At 36.7% G+C, this 23,573-nt stretch overlaps 1 protein-coding gene across 1 annotated transcript in view; it reads left to right on the forward strand.

The window, feature by feature from the left end:
- Nucleotides 1-23,573, forward strand: part of LOC150095455 (glycine dehydrogenase (decarboxylating), mitochondrial) — a 649,342-nt gene that overhangs the window by 120,031 nt on the left and 505,738 nt on the right. Inside the window, exons 3-4 of the mRNA XM_090410555.1 lie at nt 685-820; nt 20,289-20,453. Coding sequence (XP_090266681.1) covers nt 685-820; nt 20,289-20,453 — 301 coding nt within the window. The remainder of the gene's footprint in view (nt 1-684; nt 821-20,288; nt 20,454-23,573) is intronic.

Below are 23,573 nucleotides of genomic sequence, written 5' to 3' on the forward strand. Positions count from 1 at the left end.
TTCATGCCTGATTGTTTTTACTGTATTCAGGGAGCATTGGGCAGCAGTCGTAATATCCTTATTTTGATGGCAGGCACGAATCATCATGATACAAGTTATTCTCTTCCATGATTCAGGTGGGTTCCAGCTATCCATCCTTTCTGACATCTTGTATATGAATGAAGAAGGGTCCAAACTTTTAAATGAAGAGAAGTGTGTGTTAATACATGTAACTTACGGAAAAATATAATTAATTATAAATATGACAAATTTATCCCGAACACCCTGTATATACAAACATAACAATTTCTGTGTCTTTGTGGCTATTCTGTTTACCAACTCCAACATTTTCTATTCTAGTCACTTTACCACATATCACTTTCCAGTCTCCCTGCTCATTCTGGAACATACCACTTCATGCAAATACACTCCTTTTTTGAGGAGTGTATTTGCATGTGAGTGTAGAGATCTTGACCTCCCCTTGATGAGTCTTGACAGACTTTATGTCTTAGGAGGGACCTCCCTCGATGAGTCTTTTCACTCCTTGGAGGCCTGAATAATAATAATAATAATAATGAGTCCTGTGACTCAAAGAACTAGAATAATACTAAATTTAGAATGTTATAAATTTTGTTCAGAACTGATTTCTGTTAGTTATTTGTAAATGCTCTTTAAAATATAGTGTTTTTTTTTTTTTTTTTTTAGGGGAACAAGAATTAATTGATTATTTATGGTCAATTGCTCAAAAGAATAAGAAATGGAGATCCTATATAGGTATGGGATACTACAACTGCCATATATCACATACTATCTTAAGGAATATGTTTGAAAATCCTGGCTGGTAAGTCATTCTCTCTTATGGTTGTTAAATCAGAATATGCAGTTATTATACAATATTTTCCGCAGTCTTGATTTCTTGTGTGTGAATAATCAGGATCTTCACGATTCTTACTTTGACAATACTAGTTTACTTTATCTTTGTGTGTGTCAGATTCAATGATCAACCATGGCCAAGTAAGCTGTATTCATTGAAACCTAATTAATGCTCTGTTTGTTTTTGCAACTGAGATAAGATAGCCTGAAGAACACATAACAGATTATGCAGATAGGAATAATTATTATTATTATTATTCAGGCCTCCAAGGAGTCAAAAGACTCATCGAGGGGAGGTCCCCCCCCCCCCCCCCGAGAAACACAGTCTATCATACCACTCTTTAAACTCACTGACCGTTCTCGCTCCCACCACTCCATCAGGCAATGCATTATTCCACGGCTCAACCACCCTCCACACAAAGAAACCACTCCTTACCCTCTTGCTCACAGTTTCCTTTTGTAATTTCCAGGGATGGCCTCTTGTCATCACTCCTTCCTGCTGTTCAACCAAGCGAAAGAACTCCCCAGTGTCAACCCTGTAACCACCTCTCAACAGTTTAAAAGTCTCAATCATATCACCTCTCCTTCTTCTATCCACCAAACTCTGCAGTCCACATTCTCTCAGCCGATCCTCATAACTATCCTTGTACAGTCCTGAAACCATCTTTGTCATCTGTCTTTTTATCCTTTCCACAGTTAATTTATCCCCTTCAAATCCTGGGGACCAAATCTGAGAACAATAGTCCAAGTGTGGTCTGATCAGAGACTTATACAACGGAATGATAACCCTCTTATCTCTACAGGTCAGTGTCCTTCTCATAATAGCAGCAATCCTCTGTGTTACCTTCACCACCTTTGCAATATGTCCCCTAAACGTCAGGTTTCTATCAATCATCAACCCCAGATCTCTTGTCTCCCCTACTTACTCCAGTATAACTCCTCCCATAGAGTATGCAGCATCCCATTGATGTTTCCCAAACCTCAAGACCTTACATTTTGCTGCATTAAACTGACCCCCATTCATTTGCCCATCTATCTAGCTTATTTAAATCCTCTTGCAGGGCTACCACATCTGCACTATTACTAATAATCCTTCCCAGCTTCGCATCATCCGCAAACAACTGAATATTCCCCTGCAAACCACTGGCTATGTCATTGATATAAAGGTTAAACAATATAGGTCCCAGTACTGAGCCCTGTGGGACCCACTTGTAACCCTCTGCCTCCTGGAAACTGCTCCACCATACACAACTCTCTGATACCTATCAGACAGCCAATCCTGAATCCAGTTGACCAATCTGACATCCAGACCCATGTGCTGCAACTTAAATATCAGCTTATCATGTGGCACCCTGTCAAATGCCTTCGCCAAGTCTAAGAAAATTGCAGTATATGCCTTTCCCTCATCTAATGTTCTTGTAACTTTATTATAAAAGGCTAGCATATTGCTAAAACAAGAGCGTCCTTTCACAAATCCATGTTGATTCTCACAGATAATATTACCCTCATCCGCCCAATGCTGTATACGGTCCCTCACTACTTTCTCCAAGATCTTAACTACTGATGACACACAGACTGGCCTATAATTAGACACTTCCAGTCTGTTACCACCCTTATGCAATGGCACTATCTTACCTTCCTTCCATTCCTTGGGCACCTTTGCCAAAACCAGACTTTCATTGAAAAGCCACGTTAAAGGCACTGTCAATTCCATAGCACATTCTCTCAAAACTCGTGGTGAAATACTATCCAGTCCCACAGCTTTACTGACATCCAGAGTACTCAGTATCTGAAACACACTCTCCTCCTGTACCTCCAGACCTCAAACCAGTCCTATCCCTCTAGCATTAAAACTGACTCCTCTAGGATGAAATACTTCAATAAATTGTTCATTGAACAATTCCACTCTGTCCTCTGCATCAGTCACTCTATTCCCATTTTTATCCCACAATATCATTCTTCCACAGTCATTTCTCCTCCTACTGGCCACATAGCTAAAAAATTCCCTAGGATTTTCTTTGTATCTTAGGGCCAATCTCCTCTCATATTCCAGTTTCGCTTTCCTTACCACGCTAGTCACTCTTCTGGCCTGTGTCTTATATTCCTCATGCATCTCTTCACCTGTCTCCTTATATCTCTTCCATAGCCTCTTTTTCGCATGCAATTCCTGTTTAATATTATGTCTGTTATGTCTGTTATGTGTTCTTCAGGCAACCTTATCTCAGTTGCAGAAGATATATATAAAAATAGGGTTTCAGGAAAGAAATACCCTGTAACATCCTTATGAGACTAAGTCACCTTAAAGATTCTTAGTGTCTCAAAAGGAATTTAAACCCAGATCTTTCCAACCAAGGGACATTGTATCAACTGAACTACAGAGGCTTTTCTTTTTCTTATACTTCAAAAATTATTTTTCCTAATACTATATTATAAAATATAGTATTAGGAAAACCACCCTTCATACACAACTCTCTGATATCTATAAGATAGCCAATATTGAATCCATTTCACTAACCTGACATGTAAACTCATGTGCCTAAACTTAAATATCAGCTTTCCATGTGGTACCCTGTCAAATGGTATATGACAGAATATGCCTTTCCCTCATCAACTACTCTTGTCACTTTATTATAAAAGGCAATCATATTACTAAAATAAGAGTGCCAATTAACAAATCCATGTTGACTCTCACAGATAACATTACCCTCATCTGCCCAACACTCTATATCAGTGTTTCTCAACATGGGGTGTACACCCCACAGGGGGCAATTTGAATATTTTGGGGGGCAATTAGAAAATATACATTTATATTATATTTTTTTAGAACTTAGCTGACTATTATGCTAGGGGTGGGGGGCTTCAAAATCTTTGAGATGTTCAGGTGGGGCATGATCCAAAAAACGTTGAGAAACACTGTTATATATGGTCCCTTACTAATTTCTGCAAGATCTTAACTACTATTGAAACTCAAACTGATCTATTATTTGTCACTTTCAGTCTGCTACCACCCTTATGAAATGGCACTATCTTACTCTCCTTCCGCTTCTTAGTTATCTTTTCATTGGCCAGACTTGCATTGAAAAGCTAGGTGAATGGAGCTGTCAATTCTTTAGCACATACTTGTGAAATTCTATCCAGTCCCACTTCCTTATTGACATCTGGAGTACTCAGTATTTGAAACACAATCTCCTCTTGTACTTCTAATACAAAAGAAATATAGACATTACCCTCATCTGCCCAACACTCTATATCTGTACTAAAACTGTAGTATAGATAGCTCACGAAGATTCTGAGACGGATTTATTAATAAAGGGACAGAAAGGGAAATGGCCTCATGGTCTAGCATGGAAAGATCACATCGAGTGAGTGGTATCAGTGGAACTAGCTGTAGATCCAGAAATGAGCTGTTGTGTTTGTATACCAATGTTAGAAGTATAAGAAACAAGGCAGATGAAATGGTTGCACTAATTGTCTGTTCACCCCCAAAGATTGTCTGAATAAGTGAGACATGGTTGGAAGAGGATGACATCCTGACAGGAATAGAGATGGAAGGATATGATGTGTTTCATGAGGATAGAAGGGGTAAAAAAGGAGGGGGGGTGCTATTGATGATAGAGAAAGAGTTATGTCCATACAAAGTAGAAATGCAAGATGGAAATGGTGCCAGTGATTTTGAGGCAATGTGGTGCGAGATAGAGGTGAATGGAATCAAATACTTGGTGGGATGATGTTATAGACCAGGTAATGTGGATGGTGGTGATAGTGAAATGTATAGTCAAATTAGCCAAGCAAATAAGAAAAGGGTGATCATTATGGGTGGCAATATAGACTGGAATGATGAGATATCAACTGGAAGTAAAGAAAATGAGTTTCTTGAGTTTTTGAGGGATAACTACCTCAGACAGTATCTAACAGAGGGCACACGAGGATTAAGGGTCTTGGATTTGGTCATCTCATCAGAGGATGTAATTATAAATGAGGTGCCAAATCATCGACCAATTGGTGAGAGTGACCATGAGGTGATTACCTGGGTGGTTGTCAGCAGTGCGAGGACCCCTGTGAGAAAAGGCTATATATGGAACTACAAGGGGGGGGGTGATTATGAAGAGCTTAGGAGACAGCTTGTGTGTGTAGCATGAAATGAGGAGTTAGCTGGAAAAGAGAACAATGTAGCTTGGGGAATTTTCAAAAACTATCTAGTAGATGCAATGTCTAAATGTATTCCAAGGGTGAGAAGGTTAAATAAGGTAGGTGTGAGATGGATGAATAAAGAGATTAAGCATGCAATACAGAGAAAAAGGGCAATCTGAAGGCAGCATAAGAGAAGTGGAAATAACCAATTTCATGAGGTCTACAAAGACCAGGCAAGGAGGGTGACTTGGTTGGTGAGAGTAGCTAAAGAGAAGTATGAACAGCAGTTAGCTAATGAAGCCAAAAATAATCCTAGGGAGTTCTTTCGATATGTAGCCAGCAAAAGAAAGAATGATTATGGAAGGATGACATTGATTGGAGAAAAATCTGTTGCAGAATGTGTGGCAGAGATACTTAATGAGCAGTTCATAAAGATCTTTCAATCTTGTGAATGTGACTCCATGGAGAGATTGAGAGCAGTTGATGATGGGGAGGAGAGACTGATTGTATGTGAGCAAGAGGTATATGGGGAGTTGAGTAAACTAGATGTAAATCACCGCATATTTTGAAGGAATGTGCAAAGGAGTTGACACCTACCTTGACATATTTTTTTTAATATGAGTCTTGGACTTGGTCAAGTTCCTAAGGAGGGAAGATTGTGCCACTTCATAAAGGAGGGGATCTAACTCAAGCATCAAACTATAGACCTATCTGTGTGTTAGGTGTTGTGGTTTAGTTGTTGGAGAAGCTTGTGAGAACTGGGATCCAGAGTTGGGTTGACAACAATGGTATTATCTTTGATGGACAGCATGGATTTGCTAAAGGGAGGTCATGTTTTAGTAATCTACTTACTTATTACAGTAAAGTGACTGCTTCCTTGAACAGAGGAGAAGGATACACAGTAATATAATTGGATTTTGCAAAGGCTTTTGATAGAGGACCTCATGATAAGTTGACAGTCAAACTAGGGCAGATGGGGTTGGATGTTAGATTAGTGCATTGGATTGGAGACTGGCTATCTGATAGGTATCAACAAGTTGTCTATCGGGTTGCGGTATCCAGGAAAAGGAAAGTCACTAGTGGAGTGCCTCTAGGGCCATAACTGTTTAACTTGTATATTAATGATATTGGCAAAGATTTGGATGGAGATATTCAGTTGTTTGCAGATAATGCAAAATTGGGACAAACCATAAAGAGTAGTGATGTTGTGGCTTTGCAAGAAAACTTGAATAAATTGAGTGATTGGGCGTGGAAATGGTGATGTGAGTTCAATGTTGCAAAATGTAAGGTTTTAAAATTTGGAAAACAAAGATGGGATGCAGAATTTATGCTTGGTGAGAATATATTGTTGGAGGTAGAGGAAATAAGAGATCGGGGGTGATAGCGGATAAGGATCTAAAATTTAGGGGACACATCGCCAGAATTGTGAATACAACACAAAGGCTTCTGGGAATGATGCGGAGGACACTGACATGTAGAAGTAGGGAGATTCTTGTTCCGTTGTATAAGGCTTTGATTAGGCCACACATGGACTATTGTGCCCAGATTTGGTCACCGGGTTTTCAGTAGGATGAAGAGATATTGAAAAGGGTCCAAAGGCAACTGACTAAGGTAGTTTCTGACCTCTGGAATGTTGAGTATGAGGAAAGATTGAGAACATGTAATTTGCAGAGTCTGGTGGAGAGGAGGAAGGGCAGATATGATAGAGACCTACAAGTTGGTAAGTTGTTATAAGATCAATGGTGGAGAAGTTCTACAGAGAATAGTGGGAGATCAGGGAAGAACCAGAGGTCATCCTTGGAAACTGTATAAAGAGGGTATGAGTAGGGGAGTGAGAGGCAGGTTTCTTTAGTGCAGAGTTGTGAATGATTGGAATGCCTTGTCTGAGTGTGTGGAGTCTGCAAGGAGTTTGAGTGTGTTTAAGATACGGTATGATGAGATGTGTGTATGATAAAAGGACCTCCCAGATGAGTCTTTGACTCAATGAGGTCTTGGGATAATAATAATAATAATAATAATAATAATAAAATATAAGAAGACATACATGAATGACAAAGACATAGTCTACAAAATATTAAGGAAATTAAACAGCAATGAAAGAGATACAGCACAAATCAACGTAATATAAGAGAAACAATGGATAGAGCATTATAAAAAATTTATGGTATGACCCAAATTTAATAACAGAAAATAATGAAGAGATCAGTTCTGGTAGAGAAGCAATAAAGGTATCAAAAAATAGAAAATCAACCAGATTAGATGGCATAAATACATAGCTTTGGAAATATGGTGGAAAATATTTACATCACTGATTGTTAAAATCAATAACTGTTGGAGAAAATGTGAGGTCTCATCAGATATTGGTTAAAAGCTAAGGTTATCTATAAGGAGAAATATTAAATACAGGTTACAATATTTACAGTAAAATCTTGAAAAAAAGACAGAAATATTGCAAACAAATAATTTCTTCTTCTCCCTTCTACGTGTTAGGCCTACTGGCCTGTTACAGGAGCTATCTTAAGCCCATCTAAGTCGTACCTGTTCTGAGGATAAGGTGATCAGCCCTATACCTCCTGGTATACTCTATGGGTGTAGCTGCATGTGTTCATGGGGTTGGTTTACCTGCTTGCAGGAGGAAAAACCCAAGATAAACTGGGGCAGAAAAATCCTTCTGTCCACACCCAAAAACTGGCTAACTTAGCTATGTTGAAAGTTTATTTTTCACTTGGTTAGACTATAATAAATTTAATCTAATCCTTTATCCAAGTGAGAGCAAACAAAGTTTGCACCTGAAAATATCTTCAGGAATGAATATGGTGTTGTACTATCTTACCTGGGTAAGTAGTACAACACCAGGCAACTCCTAGCAAAGGTGGAGCAAGCTACCAACACTCCTATCCCAGTATCTTCCATAATGCAAAAACATCTCCTTGCAGATATGTATAATGTTATGCATTAAGGGATTGGCCACTACCCAGACTAGTTTCGACCTTTATTGAGGTCTCTTCAGTGGGAGCCAGGCCCAGAGTTAGAGATACCAGGCAGAAGCAATAGAAAGGTGGCAAACTTTTTGGCAACTCCTATAGGTAAAGATGACCTTGCTATTGCTGCTGCCTGGTATCTCCAACTTTGTGCCTGGCTCCCACTGAAGAGACCTCAGTGGGTAGTGGCCAATCCCTTAATGCATAACATTATACATATCTGCAAGGAGATGTGTTTAGCATTATGGGAGATACTGGGATAAGAGTGTTGGTAGCTTGCTCCACCTTTGCTACGAGTTGCCAGGGTGTTGTACTACTTACCCAAGTAAGATAGTACAACACCATCTTCAGTCCTGAAGATATTTTCAGGTGCAAACTTTGTTTGCTTTCACTTGGATAAAGGATTAAACTAAATTTATTATAACTTGGCTATGTCTGAGAAAGATCCTTAAGCTCCTCATGTTGGTGACAGGAATCGAACCCAGAACACTCCTTTCCCAGGCATATGGTTGCGAAGCGCATAGCCACTAGGATAATTGTGCGGACCAATTAATATATATAATATTAATATTTATTAATATTATATATAATATAATGGCCAGCCTGGTTGGTTAGCATATCCACTCTCCAGCCAAAAGGCTGTGGGTTTGAATCCCACCACGGGCATTGATGTTTGTGATTGTCCGTGAAAATACTAGAGGTGGTGGGCGGTAGATGGTGCTGGTGTAGATGATAATTCCAGTTGCAGTTCATTGTGGTTGGTGAATTGAGTGGTGGAGGCAGAGTTGTAGAGTAGGTGCCTGCCCTCAATGAGTCATTGGACTCCCTGGAAATGGCATGTAATAATAATAATATAGATAAGATGATATTTATGTGTTAAAATGAATTATTGAAAACAGATGAGAATTTAATTTAGACTCATGTGGCCTTTATAGATTCAGAGTTCAAGAACAGAAGTTTTCAGTTATAGAGACATCTGTGTGTCTGCAGTTGTGAACATAAGATTCTCTATGATGGTCAGCATGTATTTTTGATAAAATACACAGAGAAAAACAGAGAATATAATGAAAAAACAAGGATATCCATTACATTTCATACAAGCTATATAAAGTTTAAATAAAGATACAAAAATACATTAGTTTGTTTAATAAATTAACAGAAGAGATTGAAATAAATCATGGTGTCAGACAGGGTTGTAGCTTATCTCCAACTCTATTTAATATATATATTAATCAGATTATTAAAATATGGAAAACAACAATAAAGCAAAGTATCTAGTTAACTAGAAAAACGGTTATCAATACAATGGTGTATGCAGATGATCAAGTTATATTATGAGACAATGAAGATGACCTTCAAAAATCAGTTGACAAATTAATCAAAATAAGCCAACAATACAATTTAAAAATCTCACAAAGGAAAACTAGTCATGGCATTTAAAAGTTGAGATCATGTTAGTTCAAAAATAGTTATAGAAAAAAAAAATTGTTTCATCTGTTCTATTAAATTATTTAGGCTGCATAATAACATATCTTAAAGATATAGATGAAAAAATGAAAAAAATTTCAGAGAATATGTGGAACAATTAAAAGGACACTGAATAAAATATAAACAAGATGAGAAACTCAACTGAAATTTTACAAAGTAATGGCTTCTCCCACTCTATTATATGGTTCAGAAACATGCACAAAATTGGACCATATAGAAATGAAGACAGAAAAGAACTAGATGCAGTCATACCCCGACTTGGCGAATCAGGAGTTACGCGGTTTCTTATATGTATGTATTCCCGTCCCACTTCACGCCTCACCATTAGTCATATCTTTCAGGTGCCGGCCGCATTCACCAGTGTCGCACATGCTGTGAACAAGCACTGACGTGTTTCACGCGGTCTCCATTCATACAAGATTTTTATAGTCTTACAAACCTTGTGATTGTTTAATGTTATGTTCTTGATAAAAATTTTATCGCATAAAAAATAATAATGTCGTCCAAAAGAAGCAAGTCCGATTCTTCTACAGCTAGCAAGAAAAGAAAAACATTGACTTTTGAAACAAAACTCAATATTATTAAGGATTTTGATGGTGGAATGAAAATTTGTGAGCTAGCAAAGAAGTTCGATCTACAGGAATCTACAGCAAGGACAATTATAAAAGAAAGGTTTACAGATTTTGAAGGACGTAGATTCTAATGAGGAACAAACTGTAGCCACAAGGCAAGGAATAAAAAAATCATTAGCTTGCTATGAAGAAATTTTGCGTGACAAGAAAAAGACATTATGCCATTAGATGAATCTATTAGATTTTATGAAACCATCGCCATTGAAATAACTTTCTTTTTTTTTATGTATGAAAAAGTACAATTATGAATATATTTCTTAAAAAATATAGGTGTTTTTCTAAACCTTTGGTCCCAATTGTATGTTTGTATATATAAATTACATGCAAAATTATACCCCGAGTTACGCGAATTCGACTTGTGCGCTTTTTGTTGGTCCCACTTACCGTGTAACTTTGGGGTTTTACTGTATTTATAATGTGAATGAAAAGATCAAGGAATATACAGAGAAATGGAAAGAACATTTATTTAGGATGGAAAGTTTTTGGCTACCAAAAGAAGTGGATAGATATAGACTAATAGGATGGAGAGAGAGAGAGACCAGTGGTGAGATGGAAAGACCAGTAAAGCCAGAAATGGCAAATGCCTAATCCTTGAAGAGAAGAAGCAGCAAGAGAAAGAGAAGCAATGTTTTGAATGAAAATGAAGACCTAGCTTTTTAGAGACTGACCTGTTTTTTCAATTTTATTTTCAAAAATTATTTGACAAGATGCCCCATAAGTTGATATCAGATTAGTGAAATTGGATTGGAGATTAACTATCTGATAGTTATCAAAGTTGTGTAGTAGGGAGTGGTATGGTATGGTATCAAGCAGTGATAAGGATATTGGGGGGGGGCAGTTCTGCAGGGATCTGTATTGGGACCTGTATTGTTTAACCTATATATTAGTGACCATGACAAATGAATATCTACTCTCATTGGAGTGTAAGGAGTTTGTTTGTAGATGATATGAAGTTGTGGAGGGTTATTAGTAATAGTGCAGATGTGGTAGCCCTTCAGGAGAATTTGAATAAGATAAACAGAATGGGCCAATAAGTGGGCTATTAGTTTAATTCAACTAAATATAAAATCTCGAAGTTTGGGATACATTGATATGGGAGGCTGCATACTCTATTGGAGGAACATTTATTTAGGATGGAAAGTTATTGGCTACCAGAGTAATTGACTAGAGGAAGTGGGGGGAGGCAAGAGACTGTGAGGTGATAATTAAAATAGTGGTTGAAGGTAGCCAGAGGATTGCTGCAATACCTAGAATGATGCTGACAAGCAGAGATAGAAGAGTCGTGATTCCTGTAGTGGATAAAGTTCCGAAGCAAGAAAGGAGGGAAAATAATACCTCTTCACAAGCATGGTTCAAATAAAGAAGTTTCCAGTTATAGACTGGTCTGTGTATCTGCAGTTGTTGAACATAAAATTCTCTATGATGGTCAGCATGGGTTTTTGAAGAGCAGATTTTGTTTTAGCCATTTGTTTACCTTTTATGATAAGGTGACGAATGTAATGGATATGGGAGAATCATACACAGTGATATTCTTGGACTTTGCAAAAGCATTCGATAGATTACCACATGATAAGTTGGTGTACAAGCTGCAGAGGATAGGAATGAATAATATTTTGGCTAGATTGAACAGAGATTGGCTCTCTGAATGATACCAGCAGGTTGTGTATGATGGAGTAGTGTCTTATAAGAGGAGGATGACCAATGGCATGCCCAAGGGTTCTGCTCTTGAGCCCCTGCTGTTTAACGTTTTTGTAAATCATATATCATATGGACCGACTGGTGATCTTCAAATGTTTGTGCTGATGATGATGCAAAGGTAGGTAGAATTATCAGTAGTAGTGCTGATGTTACTTCTCTACAGGAAGATTTGAATAGACTTTTGCTTTGGACAAATGAGTGGGGGGATGCAGTTTTAATGTTAAAAAATGCAAGGTTGTACACTTTGGGATTCAGAGACATAAGGCTACATATTGTATTGGAGCTGTACTTCAGGAAGTGGATGAGATTCAGGATCTTGGAGTGATGATGAACGGTGGATTGAAGTTCTGAGGGTACATTACACGTGTTGCAAAGACTGCACATTGCATTGCTGCTATGATAAAAAGTACATTGACATGTAGGGATAAGGAGGTGGTGGTGGTGGTGCATCTATATAAGTCATTGGTCAGACCACATACAGACTATTGTGCTCGGATTTGGTCACCTAGTTTTCATTGTGATGTGGAAACACTGAAAGGGTCCGAAGACAAATAATCAAAGTGATATCAGTACTCTGGAGTGTTGGTTATGAAGACCGTTTGAGAGAATGTGGATTATAGAGGTTGGTGGATAGGAGGAAAAGAGGAGATATAATGGAGACCTTCAAGTTAGTTAAGGGATTCTATCAGATTAATAAAGAAGAAATTATAAAAAGAGTGGATGTTAAGATGAGAAGAACAAGGGGCCATCACCTGAAGTTGTATAGGGATGTGGTGAAAAAGGGAGTGAGGAGTAGATTTTTTTTACATGGAGAGTTGTTAATGAGTGGAATGCATTAGGTGAGAGCTTTGTGAGTGCAGGTAGTGTAAATAACTTCAAAGCTCATTATGATAGACATGTTACTGTTTGAGTGGACTCTTTAGTCTGACTCCATGGATGTTACCAAATGGTGATGATAATACTTGTATAAAGCCCTGATCAGACCATGCTCCAATTTGGTCACCAGGATTTGAGGGAAATAAATTCTTATTCCCCTCCATGGAGTCAGACAACTCATCATTGTGGGAGATCCATTTTTCATACACCAGCCATTATTCTCACAAGACTTATAATATCTCTTTCAGCTCATTCACTGATGAAGCACTCACAACCACCTGGCAACAAATTCACCACCCTCCAAACAAAATCTAGTCTTAACATCCTTGCTAACTCCATTTTTATGCAATTTCCACTGGTGATCCCTTGTTCTCTCCATTCTTGCTATATACTGAAAAAAAGTCTTTGCTGTCAATCCCATTAAAACTCCTTTAATAATTTATGTTCTTCTATTATGTCTCTTCTTTCTTCCCTATCAGCTAGTATTTTAATCCCACAGATCATTATCAACCTATTCTCATAGGGAGCATTCCATACACCTACCACAATCTTTGTCATTTTCTTCTGGATCCTCTCCACCACTTCTTCATCCCATTGGAATCCGGCCGTCCAGATTTCTGTGTAGTAGTTCACATATGGCTTTATTAAAGCCTTATATAGGGAAACAACAACCTCTGTATCCCTGCTTGTTAGTGTGTTGTTCATCAACCATGAAATCTGATCTGCTGTTTTGTTTACGTTTGCGATATGTCCTCTAACCTTAAACTCCCTGTCCACAATCACCAAATCCCTGGCCTCATCAGCTTCCTTCAGTTCCATCAGTATAGTGTACTGAATGATATAATCACGTAATCACAAGAAAGATATTTATTTAACCAAATATTTCGGTCTGGAAATAGCAGACCATCGTCGGTGGTATTACAAGAACAGTTTAAAAAATATACAAGCTAGAATACTAACAATAGATCGTTGAAATTAGAACATGCCGCGTGATGTTATATCACTAAGTATGAAACGAAATATTTTGAAGTAGAAACATGATTGAATTTGCTATTAAAAAAAAAAAAAAAAAAAAAAAAAAAAAAAAAAAAAAAAAAAAATTTATGAGTAATCTTGATTAGGCTTTCCCAGATTTTTGATATAGATATGCAGTCATTACGATTCAGGTTGGGATGATGGAGCAAGGCCTCCACGCTTTCCTTGAACAAACGTTTGAACCTATAACGGGATCTATGTAAGAGGCGCGTTTTGGACCAAAGGATGCTGTGGTCAGTTTCAATCCCGTGTTGAGCCAAACCAGACTTTTCAGGTTTATTGTGAAGAATGGATGATTGATGTTCTTGGATTCTTTTTTCAAGAGAACGTCCAGTCTGTCCAAAGTAAGAGAGATCACAGTTGCAAGGAATTTGATAAACTCCAGGAAGAGATAAAGTTGAGCGTTTGTCTTTAGGAGAAGGAAAATGAGAAGACAATTTGTTAATAGGAGAATACGTAGCTGTTAAATCATATTTCTTCAAAATTCTTGCGATAGGTTCTGAAATACCGGAGATATAAGGATTAGGTACTCGACGTATTGAATCTTTGTTGTTTTGTGGAGGATTATAAGATGTAAGAAGACGTTGAATACTTTTTTCAGAAAAGCCATTGAGTTTCATGTGTTGCTGGATAGTAGAAAGTTCTTTCTGTAGATAATCAAAAGTAGAACAATTAGTTTTGGCTCTTTTGATGAGACATTTTATAATTCCTGTTTTATGACATGGATGATGGGCTGATTCTTTCAGAATATAACGACCTGTGAATGTTGGTTTCCTGTATACTGTAGTTGTAAGAATATTTGAAGATGATCGGATGAGGAGAACGTCTAAAAAAGATAACTGGTTGTTTTCTTCTAATTCCATAGTAAACTTTATGCGATGATGTAAGGAATTAATACTGTTTAAAAAGGAAGATAAAGTGTTTTTACTGTGAGGCCAAATAGCAAATATGTCATCTATATATCTTACCCAAAAAGATGGTAGAGGGAAACTAGATGTGAAGAGGACTTTTTCTAAATGTTCCAAATAAAAGTTGGCTAAAGCTGGAGAAAGAGGACTTCCCATGGCTGTTCCTTCTACTTGGCTATAAAATTTGTTTTGACATATGAAATAACCAGAATGTATAACGAAATCGAATAGTTTTATAATATCTTGAGGAAAGATGTCAGCAAGTAGTTTTAAAGTTTCCTTAAGAGGTACATTGGTGTATAAAGATTCTATATCAAAACTAACCATAAGATCTGTAGGTTGTAATGAGACATCTTTTAATTTTTCTAAGAAATCTGAGGAGTTTTTTAAAAAAGAACTCGAGTTGCCAATGTAAGATTTCAGTAATTTAGCTAGATATTTGGCTATACGGTAAGTAGGAGAATCAATGCAATCTACTATTGGACGAAGAGGATAGTCAATCTTATGGATTTTTGGAAGGCCATAAAATCTAGGAGGTCTTGCAAAATGAGTTTTAAGTCTTTCAATTGTGTCTTTATCCAAACTGATGACTTCATCAAGGAGAGAATTTAATTTCTTTAGTTGTCTGTTGGTTGGATTATAATCAATTTCTTGATATGTGGAGCGATCTCGAAGCAAAAGAGAAAGTTTTCTTCTGTAATTTACTGAGTCCATAACTACTGTTGCTTTTCCCTTGTCAGCTTTAGTGATAATGAGGTGATTATTTTTTCTCAAGGACTGTAAAGATTTCATTTCAGAAGGAGATATGTTAGAAGGAGGAAGTTTAGCCTTAAGTAGAGAAGAAGCGACTTCTAGGCGAAGAGCATTAGCTTTATCGCTGGTTAGATGATTAAGATTCCTTTCAATGTTAACTAGGAAATCTAGATATGGTATTTTATTTGGAACAATAGAAAAATCATGTCCTTTTGAAAGGATGAGGGTTTCGCTTTTAGTCAAAGGACGTCCGGATATATTTACAATCCAATTATCTGGAGTTATGAATGGCTTGGATTGTTTAGACGAAAGAGCCTCATATTTACGGTTAAGATGTTGACTTAGTTTATTATAAGCACGTTGAGTAGAACGTTTAGCTACATTTAGAACTATGTGAGAAAGATGTGGATCCAAATTTGTGGATATATAGGTGCGTAAATCAGAAGTCTGATGACTGTGAATAGCAAGATCACGTTTAGCAGCTTTAAGTTGATTACGGATTAGAGATAAACTTGTGTTCCGGTAAATATTATGAGCTCCAGGAGATTTTATTGTTTCTTTAATCTTAGCGAAATTGGGAATAATCTTGTTGTCGCGGCACTTTTTTAAGAAATTAATCTTTGCTCGTAACCTACCTTGTATAACTGAAAGTTTTCCTAATTTACCAGTTATTTTGGTAGCATTTTCCCCGTGAAGGATAAGAATTTGTTGTTTTAAGGATACTTGCGACATAAGACTGAATGATATAATCACGTAATCACAAGAAAGATATTTATTTAACCAAATATTTCGGTCTGGAAATAGCAGACCATCGTCGGTGGTATTACAAGAACAGTTATACAAGGTAGGTTACAAGGGAAAAGCAACAGTAGTTATGGACTCAGTAAATTACAGAAGAAAACTTTCTCTTTTGCTTCGAGATCGCTCCACATATCAAGAAATTGATTATAATCCAACCAACAGACAACTAAAGAAATTAAATTCTCTCCTTGATGAAGTCATCAGTTTGGATAAAGACACAATTGAAAGACTTAAAACTCATTTTGCAAGACCTCCTAGATTTTATGGCCTTCCAAAAATCCATAAGATTGACTATCCTCTTCGTCCAATAGTAGATTGCATTGATTCTCCTACTTACCGTATAGCCAAATATCTAGCTAAATTACTGAAATCTTACATTGGCAACTCGAGTTCTTTTTTAAAAAACTCCTCAGATTTCTTAGAAAAATTAAAAGATGTCTCATTACAACCTACAGATCTTATGGTTAGTTTTGATATAGAATCTTTATACACCAATGTACCTCTTAAGGAAACTTTAAAACTACTTGCTGACATCTTTCCTCAAGATATTATAAAACTATTCGATTTCGTTATACATTCTGGTTATTTCATATGTCAAAACAAATTTTATAGCCAAGTAGAAGGAACAGCCATGGGAAGTCCTCTTTCTCCAGCTTTAGCCAACTTTTATTTGGAACATTTAGAAAAAGTCCTCTTCACATCTAGTTTCCCTCTACCATCTTTTTGGGTAAGATATATAGATGACATATTTGCTATTTGGCCTCACAGTAAAAACACTTTATCTTCCTTTTTAAACAGTATTAATTCCTTACATCATCGCATGAAGTTTACTATGGAATTAGAAGAAAACAACCAGTTATCTTTTTTAGACGTTCTCCTCATCCGATCATCTTCAAATATTCTTACAACTACAGTATACAGGAAACCAACATTCACAGGTCGTTATATTCTGAAAGAATCAGCCCATCATCCATGTCATAAAACAGGAATTATAAAATGTCTCATCAAAAGAGCCAAAACTAATTGTTCTACTTTTGATTATCTACAGAAAGAACTTTCTACTATCCAGCAACACATGAAACTCAATGGCTTTTCTGAAAAAAGTATTCAACGTCTTCTTACATCTTATAATCCTCCACAAAACAACAAAGATTCAATACGTCGAGTACCTAATCCTTATATCTCCGGTATTTCAGAACCTATCGCAAGAATTTTGAAGAAATATGATTTAACAGCTACGTATTCTCCTATTAACAAATTGTCTTCTCATTTTCCTTCTCCTAAAGACAAACGCTCAACTTTATCTCTTCCTGGAGTTTATCAAATTCCTTGCAACTGTGATCTCTCTTACTTTGGACAGACTGGACGTTCTCTTGAAAAAAGAATCCAAGAACATCAATCATCCATTCTTCACAAAATAAACCTGAAAAGTCTGGTTTGGCTCAACACGGGATTGAAACTGACCACAGCATCCTTTGGTCCAAAACGCGCCTCTTACATAGATCCCGTTATAGGTTCGAACGTTTGTTCAAGGAAAGCGTGGAGGCCTTGCTCCATCATCCCAACCTGAATCGTAATGACTGCATATCTATATCAAAAATCTGGGAAAGCCTAATCAAGATTACTCATAAATTTTTTTTTTTTTTTTTTTTTTTTTTTTTTTAATAGCAAATTCAATCATGTTTCTACTTCAAAATATTTCGTTTCATACTTAGTGATATAACATCACGCGGCATGTTCTAATTTCAACGATCTATTGTTAGTATTCTAGCTTGTATATTTTTTAAACTGTTCTTGTAATACCACCGACGATGGTCTGCTATTTCCAGACCGAAATATTTGGTTAAATAAATATCTTTCTTGTGATTACGTGATTATATCATTCAGTCTTATGTCGCAAGTATCCTTAAAACAACAAGTATAGTGTACTGCTTTTGCACTCTTACTAGAGTGCATTGCTTTACACTTGGCCATGTTAAACTAGTGGTCATTTATTTTAGCCTAAACTGTAAGTTTTCCTGCAGTATTTGTACATTATCTTCATTTAGCATCACTCTTCCTAGTTTAGTATCAGCAAACAACTGAATATTTCCTGTTCAGCTCATTTTCTATATAACTGATATACAAATTTAACAACAGTGGACCAAGTACTGAGCCCTGTGGTATACCACTGGTCACTTGCTGTCTCCTTGATTCAATTCCTCCATAAACCATTCTTTGATATCTGTCAATCAGCCACCCTCTAATCCATATCACCAGATTCATATCCATCCCCTTTGCTCCAATTTATGCAACAGAGTTCTATGTGGAATCTTGTCAAATGCCTTTGCGAAGTTAGCAATATCACTGAGTAGCCATTTCTTTTATCCAACTCCTTTGTTACTTTATTATAAAAAAGTAAGCAGATTACTAATGCAAGACATAAACTTCACAAAACCATGTTGTCCCTTACAGTGTCATATTCCTATCCATGCAGATTCCGTCTTTCACCAATTTCTCCAATATCTTCACCACCACTATTGAGATATTGATTGACATATAATTTACTGCTTCTATCTAGGAGCTTCCTTTATGCACTGGGACTCTGTCCCTTTCCACTCCATTGCCACCTTTCCACTAATGAGGCTTAAATTAAACAGCTTGGTCAGAGGAGATAATTCCTTCATACATTCTCCATAATACATGGGCTGATATGCCATCTAACCCATCGCTATGTTTGCATTGATTCTGAAATATTATGAGCATCTCCATTTCTTCGACCTTTATTCTCCCAGCAGTTCTCACTCAGTAATTCAAGTGTTTGGTTTGGTTATGTTACCTCCTCACCTTCAACATTTTCAAAAGTTGTTTCCATAGTCATCTCTCCTTTCACTTGCCACATAGCAAAAGTACTCCTTAAGACTTATTTTGGCTCTCATAATTAGCTTTGGCCTTCCTTACCATACAAGGTCACCCTCCACAACCTTTTCTTTATCTGTGACTGTTGCTTAATAATGCTATTCATTCATCTAACTGTATTATTTTTCTGACTCTGGGTGTGCAGTCTGATACTGTTTTCTTTAAACACTTCTGGACTCTACCTCTTGTACACCACCACCATCTCGTTCCTCTCAATGCCTTATGTAATGGCAGAGCCAGTTGTCTCTTCAGCTTGTCATGATCATGTTCCGGGGGGGGGGGGGGAGTTCCACAGGGATTAGTATTGTTTAACCTATATATCACAGGCTGATATGCCAGCTAGCTTTCTATAATTTGGCCAAACTCTAGTGAAGATTTAATGCATTAGATATTGCCAGTGCCTCTTTATTATTATTTTTTTATATATCGTTACCACCCATGAAAGGTTATTACTAAACCTATAGTACATTTGTACTGGGGTGGGCAGGCTAAGGATTTTTTTTTTTTTTTTTCATTTTTTTCATTTTTCTCATTTTTATATAACTTTACATGTCCCAGGAGCCCTGCTCTGGAGACCAAACATGGAACGTTTTCATCCACTTCAGTCCTCCAATAAGTAAAGCAGTGGTTTCACACTGGGTAATGAAAGATGAGTAATGAAAGATCAAAGATGAGTTGCAAACATCCATCTTCATGGAGGGATTCAAAAGGGATTCAACCTGCCAATTATTGGTTGGAGAGCAGGTATGCTAACCATTCATTTAACCAGGCTGGCTAAGATGAAGATAAAGGCACTGTTGCAGCTGAGGCTATGGATGTCTGCATCAGGTAAGGAAAGATATATACAATCTTTGAATATCTTTCCTTCTGAATCTGTCTGATGTTCATCTATTCTTTCTGGCTTTAATTCCTCTGCTATCTCTAGCACCCCTCTCCCCATTCTGTTCCCTTCTGAAAACACCATATGCATTGCATTTTATTCCTAAGAATGCAAGGTTGAGACCACATCATCCTTGTCAACCAGGTCTCACTAATGCCTATAACTTTTGGCCAAGTTGAGCTAACCAATGCCAAAAAGTATTCAACCCTTGCAAGTAAAGCAGTTATATCCTTATGTACTATATGTTGAATTGTGTAATATTCTCATGGAAGTTTAACATGCTGTACATATACTTTTAAATTAAATTACTTATATAATGAGAACTTCAGTAATTTTTTCTATATTCTTTGACTAGGACCACACAGTATACCCCATATCAGGCTGAAATATCTCAAGGACGATTGGAAAGTCTCTTGAATTATCAAACTCTAGTGACAGATTTAACAGCATTAGATATTGCCAATGCCTCTTTATTAGATGAAGGTACTGCTGCAGCTGAGGCTATGGCTGTCTGCATCAGGTAAGAAAATATAACAGCATTACACATCACATAACAGCATTTAAGTCATCATGAGGTATGACAGTATTTCTATTGTAAAACAAATAGTCAGTTTCTTACATGTCATTAACATATTGAGTAAGAGGGTAGTGGATGATATTGATTTTCCTATATTTTGTCATTTTTTACTTCTGTACATCAAATGATACTTTGCACTGATTACTCTGGCGACTACTTTCTACTAATTAATATCATATTGATATTAACATTACAAAGTTTTTCTTTAACGTCATCAGATTCCTGATATATACCCTCAACAGGGGAGAGCTTTACAGGATATTATGATAGTACTTCATGAAACGTTTACATCATTACTAGCCTCTTGACAGTTTTTCTCCAAATTAATCTGTTATCTGTCAGAACTCCAGTATTTTCAGATCTTATATACTTCTAAGGCACTTCTTACTTGATCAATTCACCTAGATTGTGATCTTCCTCTGGGTCTTTTCTTATCATCCTTCAAAGTTTAGCCAAATGTGGATACTTGTTTGGCTAACCTTTCCTCCCCATTCTGTCTAAGTGACCATACCATTTGAGATTAGCTCTTCTCACACTTCTTGAATGCTAACAATGTTCAGTTCCTTTCTAATACCTTAATTTTTTAATATGATTTGGCTACTGATGCCTTCTGTTTATTGCCCTAATCTTTCTCAGAACTTCCATATTTGAAGTCCCATGTAAATTTTTCTCTTATTCTATCTAAGTTTATTCAGTCAATATCTTACCATACTAGTTTTGCTAATTCTTTTTATTTCCATATTTAATAGTGTATTTATTATTATTATTATTATTATTTTTTATTATTATTATTCAGGCCTCCATGGAGTCAAAAGACTCGTCGTGGGAGGTCCTTCCTAAGAACATAGTCTGTCAAGACTCATCGAGGGGAGGCCCCCCCTCCTAAGAAACACAAAGTCCATCATACCACTCCTTAAACTCATTTGTAGTATCTTTTAGTAACTAATTCATCTACCTTGGCCACTTTATGAATGGGTTGACCTGGGTCGTATGTGGATTAATTGCATGGGGATGGTTGGGGTAGAGTGTTTTGAAGGGGGGTAGTGTGGAGTAGTATTATTCCCACATCGTTCCCTGTCACATCAGGCAGTGGAATATCATTCATCTGAATGATACATCATTGCAAAGTGATGTATCATTCAGATGGATGATAATTCATCTGAATGATAATCAAAATTAATAATTCAAACTGTTCCTTAAGGTGATTCTACCATAAACATTCTTCTTTTTACTAATTATATACCCCCCCCCCCTCCAAAAAAAAAACCTCATTAGGATTTCTTTTGGTTTGCTCAGCTATCTTCCCCTTGTAATCTAATTTTGCCTTCTTACCAATACTGATATTGACTCTTCCGACTTGGAAATTTTAAAGAGATTATATTGGTCACAAATAACATCAGTATGTGTAAATGGAGAGGAAACAGGAGAATTCCCGGTGGAGAGAGGAGTCAGACAAGGATGCAAGTTATCACCATTATTGTTTAACTTTTATAGTGAACAAATGTTTAGAGAGGCACTTGAGGATGTAGAAGAAGGAATAAAAATAAACGGAAGAATCATTAATAACTTAAGATATGCAGATGATGTAGTAGTGATGGTAGAAAGTGAAAATGGGTTACAACAAATTATTCAAAGAATTGAAAACTCTTGTAAAGAGTATGGACTAAGAATTAACACAACAAATAGTCAGTTTCTTACATGTCATTAACATATTGAGTAAGAGGGTAGTGGATGATATTGATTAACCAAGATAATGATAATGGGTAGAAAAATAGGAGATAATGTAAAAATAAGATGTGGAGGAAAGATTTTAGAAGTGGAAAGATTTCAATATTTAGGTAGCTGGATCTCAGAGAAAGGAACTTCAGAGTTGGACATTAGAAATAGAATGGGCAAAGCTAAATTGGCATTTATGGAAATGAAGAGAATTTTAATAAACAAGAACACTAAAATAGGCATTAGAATTGGAATAGTTAAAGCAACAGTTTGGAGTATTGCAAGTTATGGAAGTGAGTCATGGACACTAAAAGAGAGATATGGAAAGAATTAATGCATTGGAAATGTGGAGTTATAGAAAGATGGAAAAGATTAGCTATACAGAAAGAATATCAAATCAAGAAGTTTTAAGACGAGTTGGGATGGAAAGAACACTGTTAAAGAATATTATGCAAAGAAAGACTAGATTTGCAGGACATCTTCTGAGAGGTTCTTCGGGACACCTGACAAGAACTATATTACAAGGGAAAGTTGAGGGGAAGAGTAGACGTGGAAGACCAACTAGAGAGTGGTTTAATGACATCGTGGAATGGACTGGTTTAAGAATGATGGAAGCAACAGACAGAGAGAAATGGAGAAGAGCTGCTCATCTGCTGCAACCCTCTTGCTAGAGGATGCTACTGGACGATGACCATGTCAGCCACTCTTCTTGCCTGTGATTTGATTATTTCCATAGCAGATTTTTTGTGGGGTGGGGTAGGGGAGAGGATATCTTGCTTAAAGATGCTTCTCATCCATTAAATTCCCACCTGATTTTCCTCCTGACAATAGGCATGCAGTTGATGCTATTTCTCAAATAACCCCTTGACTATTTCTCTTGACTTTCCACTGCAGGATCAAATTGTCCTTGTCGTAGAAGTATCCTATAATAATTACTCACCTTGCACTATTTGAGTTAATTTGTTGATACATGTCCTATATCTTCCTGTTTGTACTCCTTGTCCTCTTACAGTATATCTTTTGCCTTGATGGTTTCTAACACCAGATTATTTCAAATGTGCTGCTTCTCATGTTTACCTTTCTGCTTATCTCCTACCATTTTTAGTTGCTTTTCTTCTAGTGTCATCAGTATACTCCATGAACATATGTTACTCTTGTATTCTATCCCTATAACCACATCCTCTAATAACCAGTTCAATAATGGCAATAACTGATGCTTCATGTCTTAGTATACAGAAAATGAAAAACAGTATTCCTTTGCTTTCACAACTACCTTTTACATCTCCTAGTTGTGACATTCATATTTGAGACCTATGAAATTACATTCTGCAGTTTTAGTTCAGACCT

This window comes from Typopeltis vanoorti, chromosome 20 (genome assembly GCF_054136105.1).
Source record: "Typopeltis vanoorti isolate ZY-2024b chromosome 20, IOZ_Tvanoo_1.0, whole genome shotgun sequence".
NCBI classification, from domain to species: Eukaryota; Metazoa; Arthropoda; class Arachnida; order Uropygi; family Thelyphonidae; genus Typopeltis; species Typopeltis vanoorti.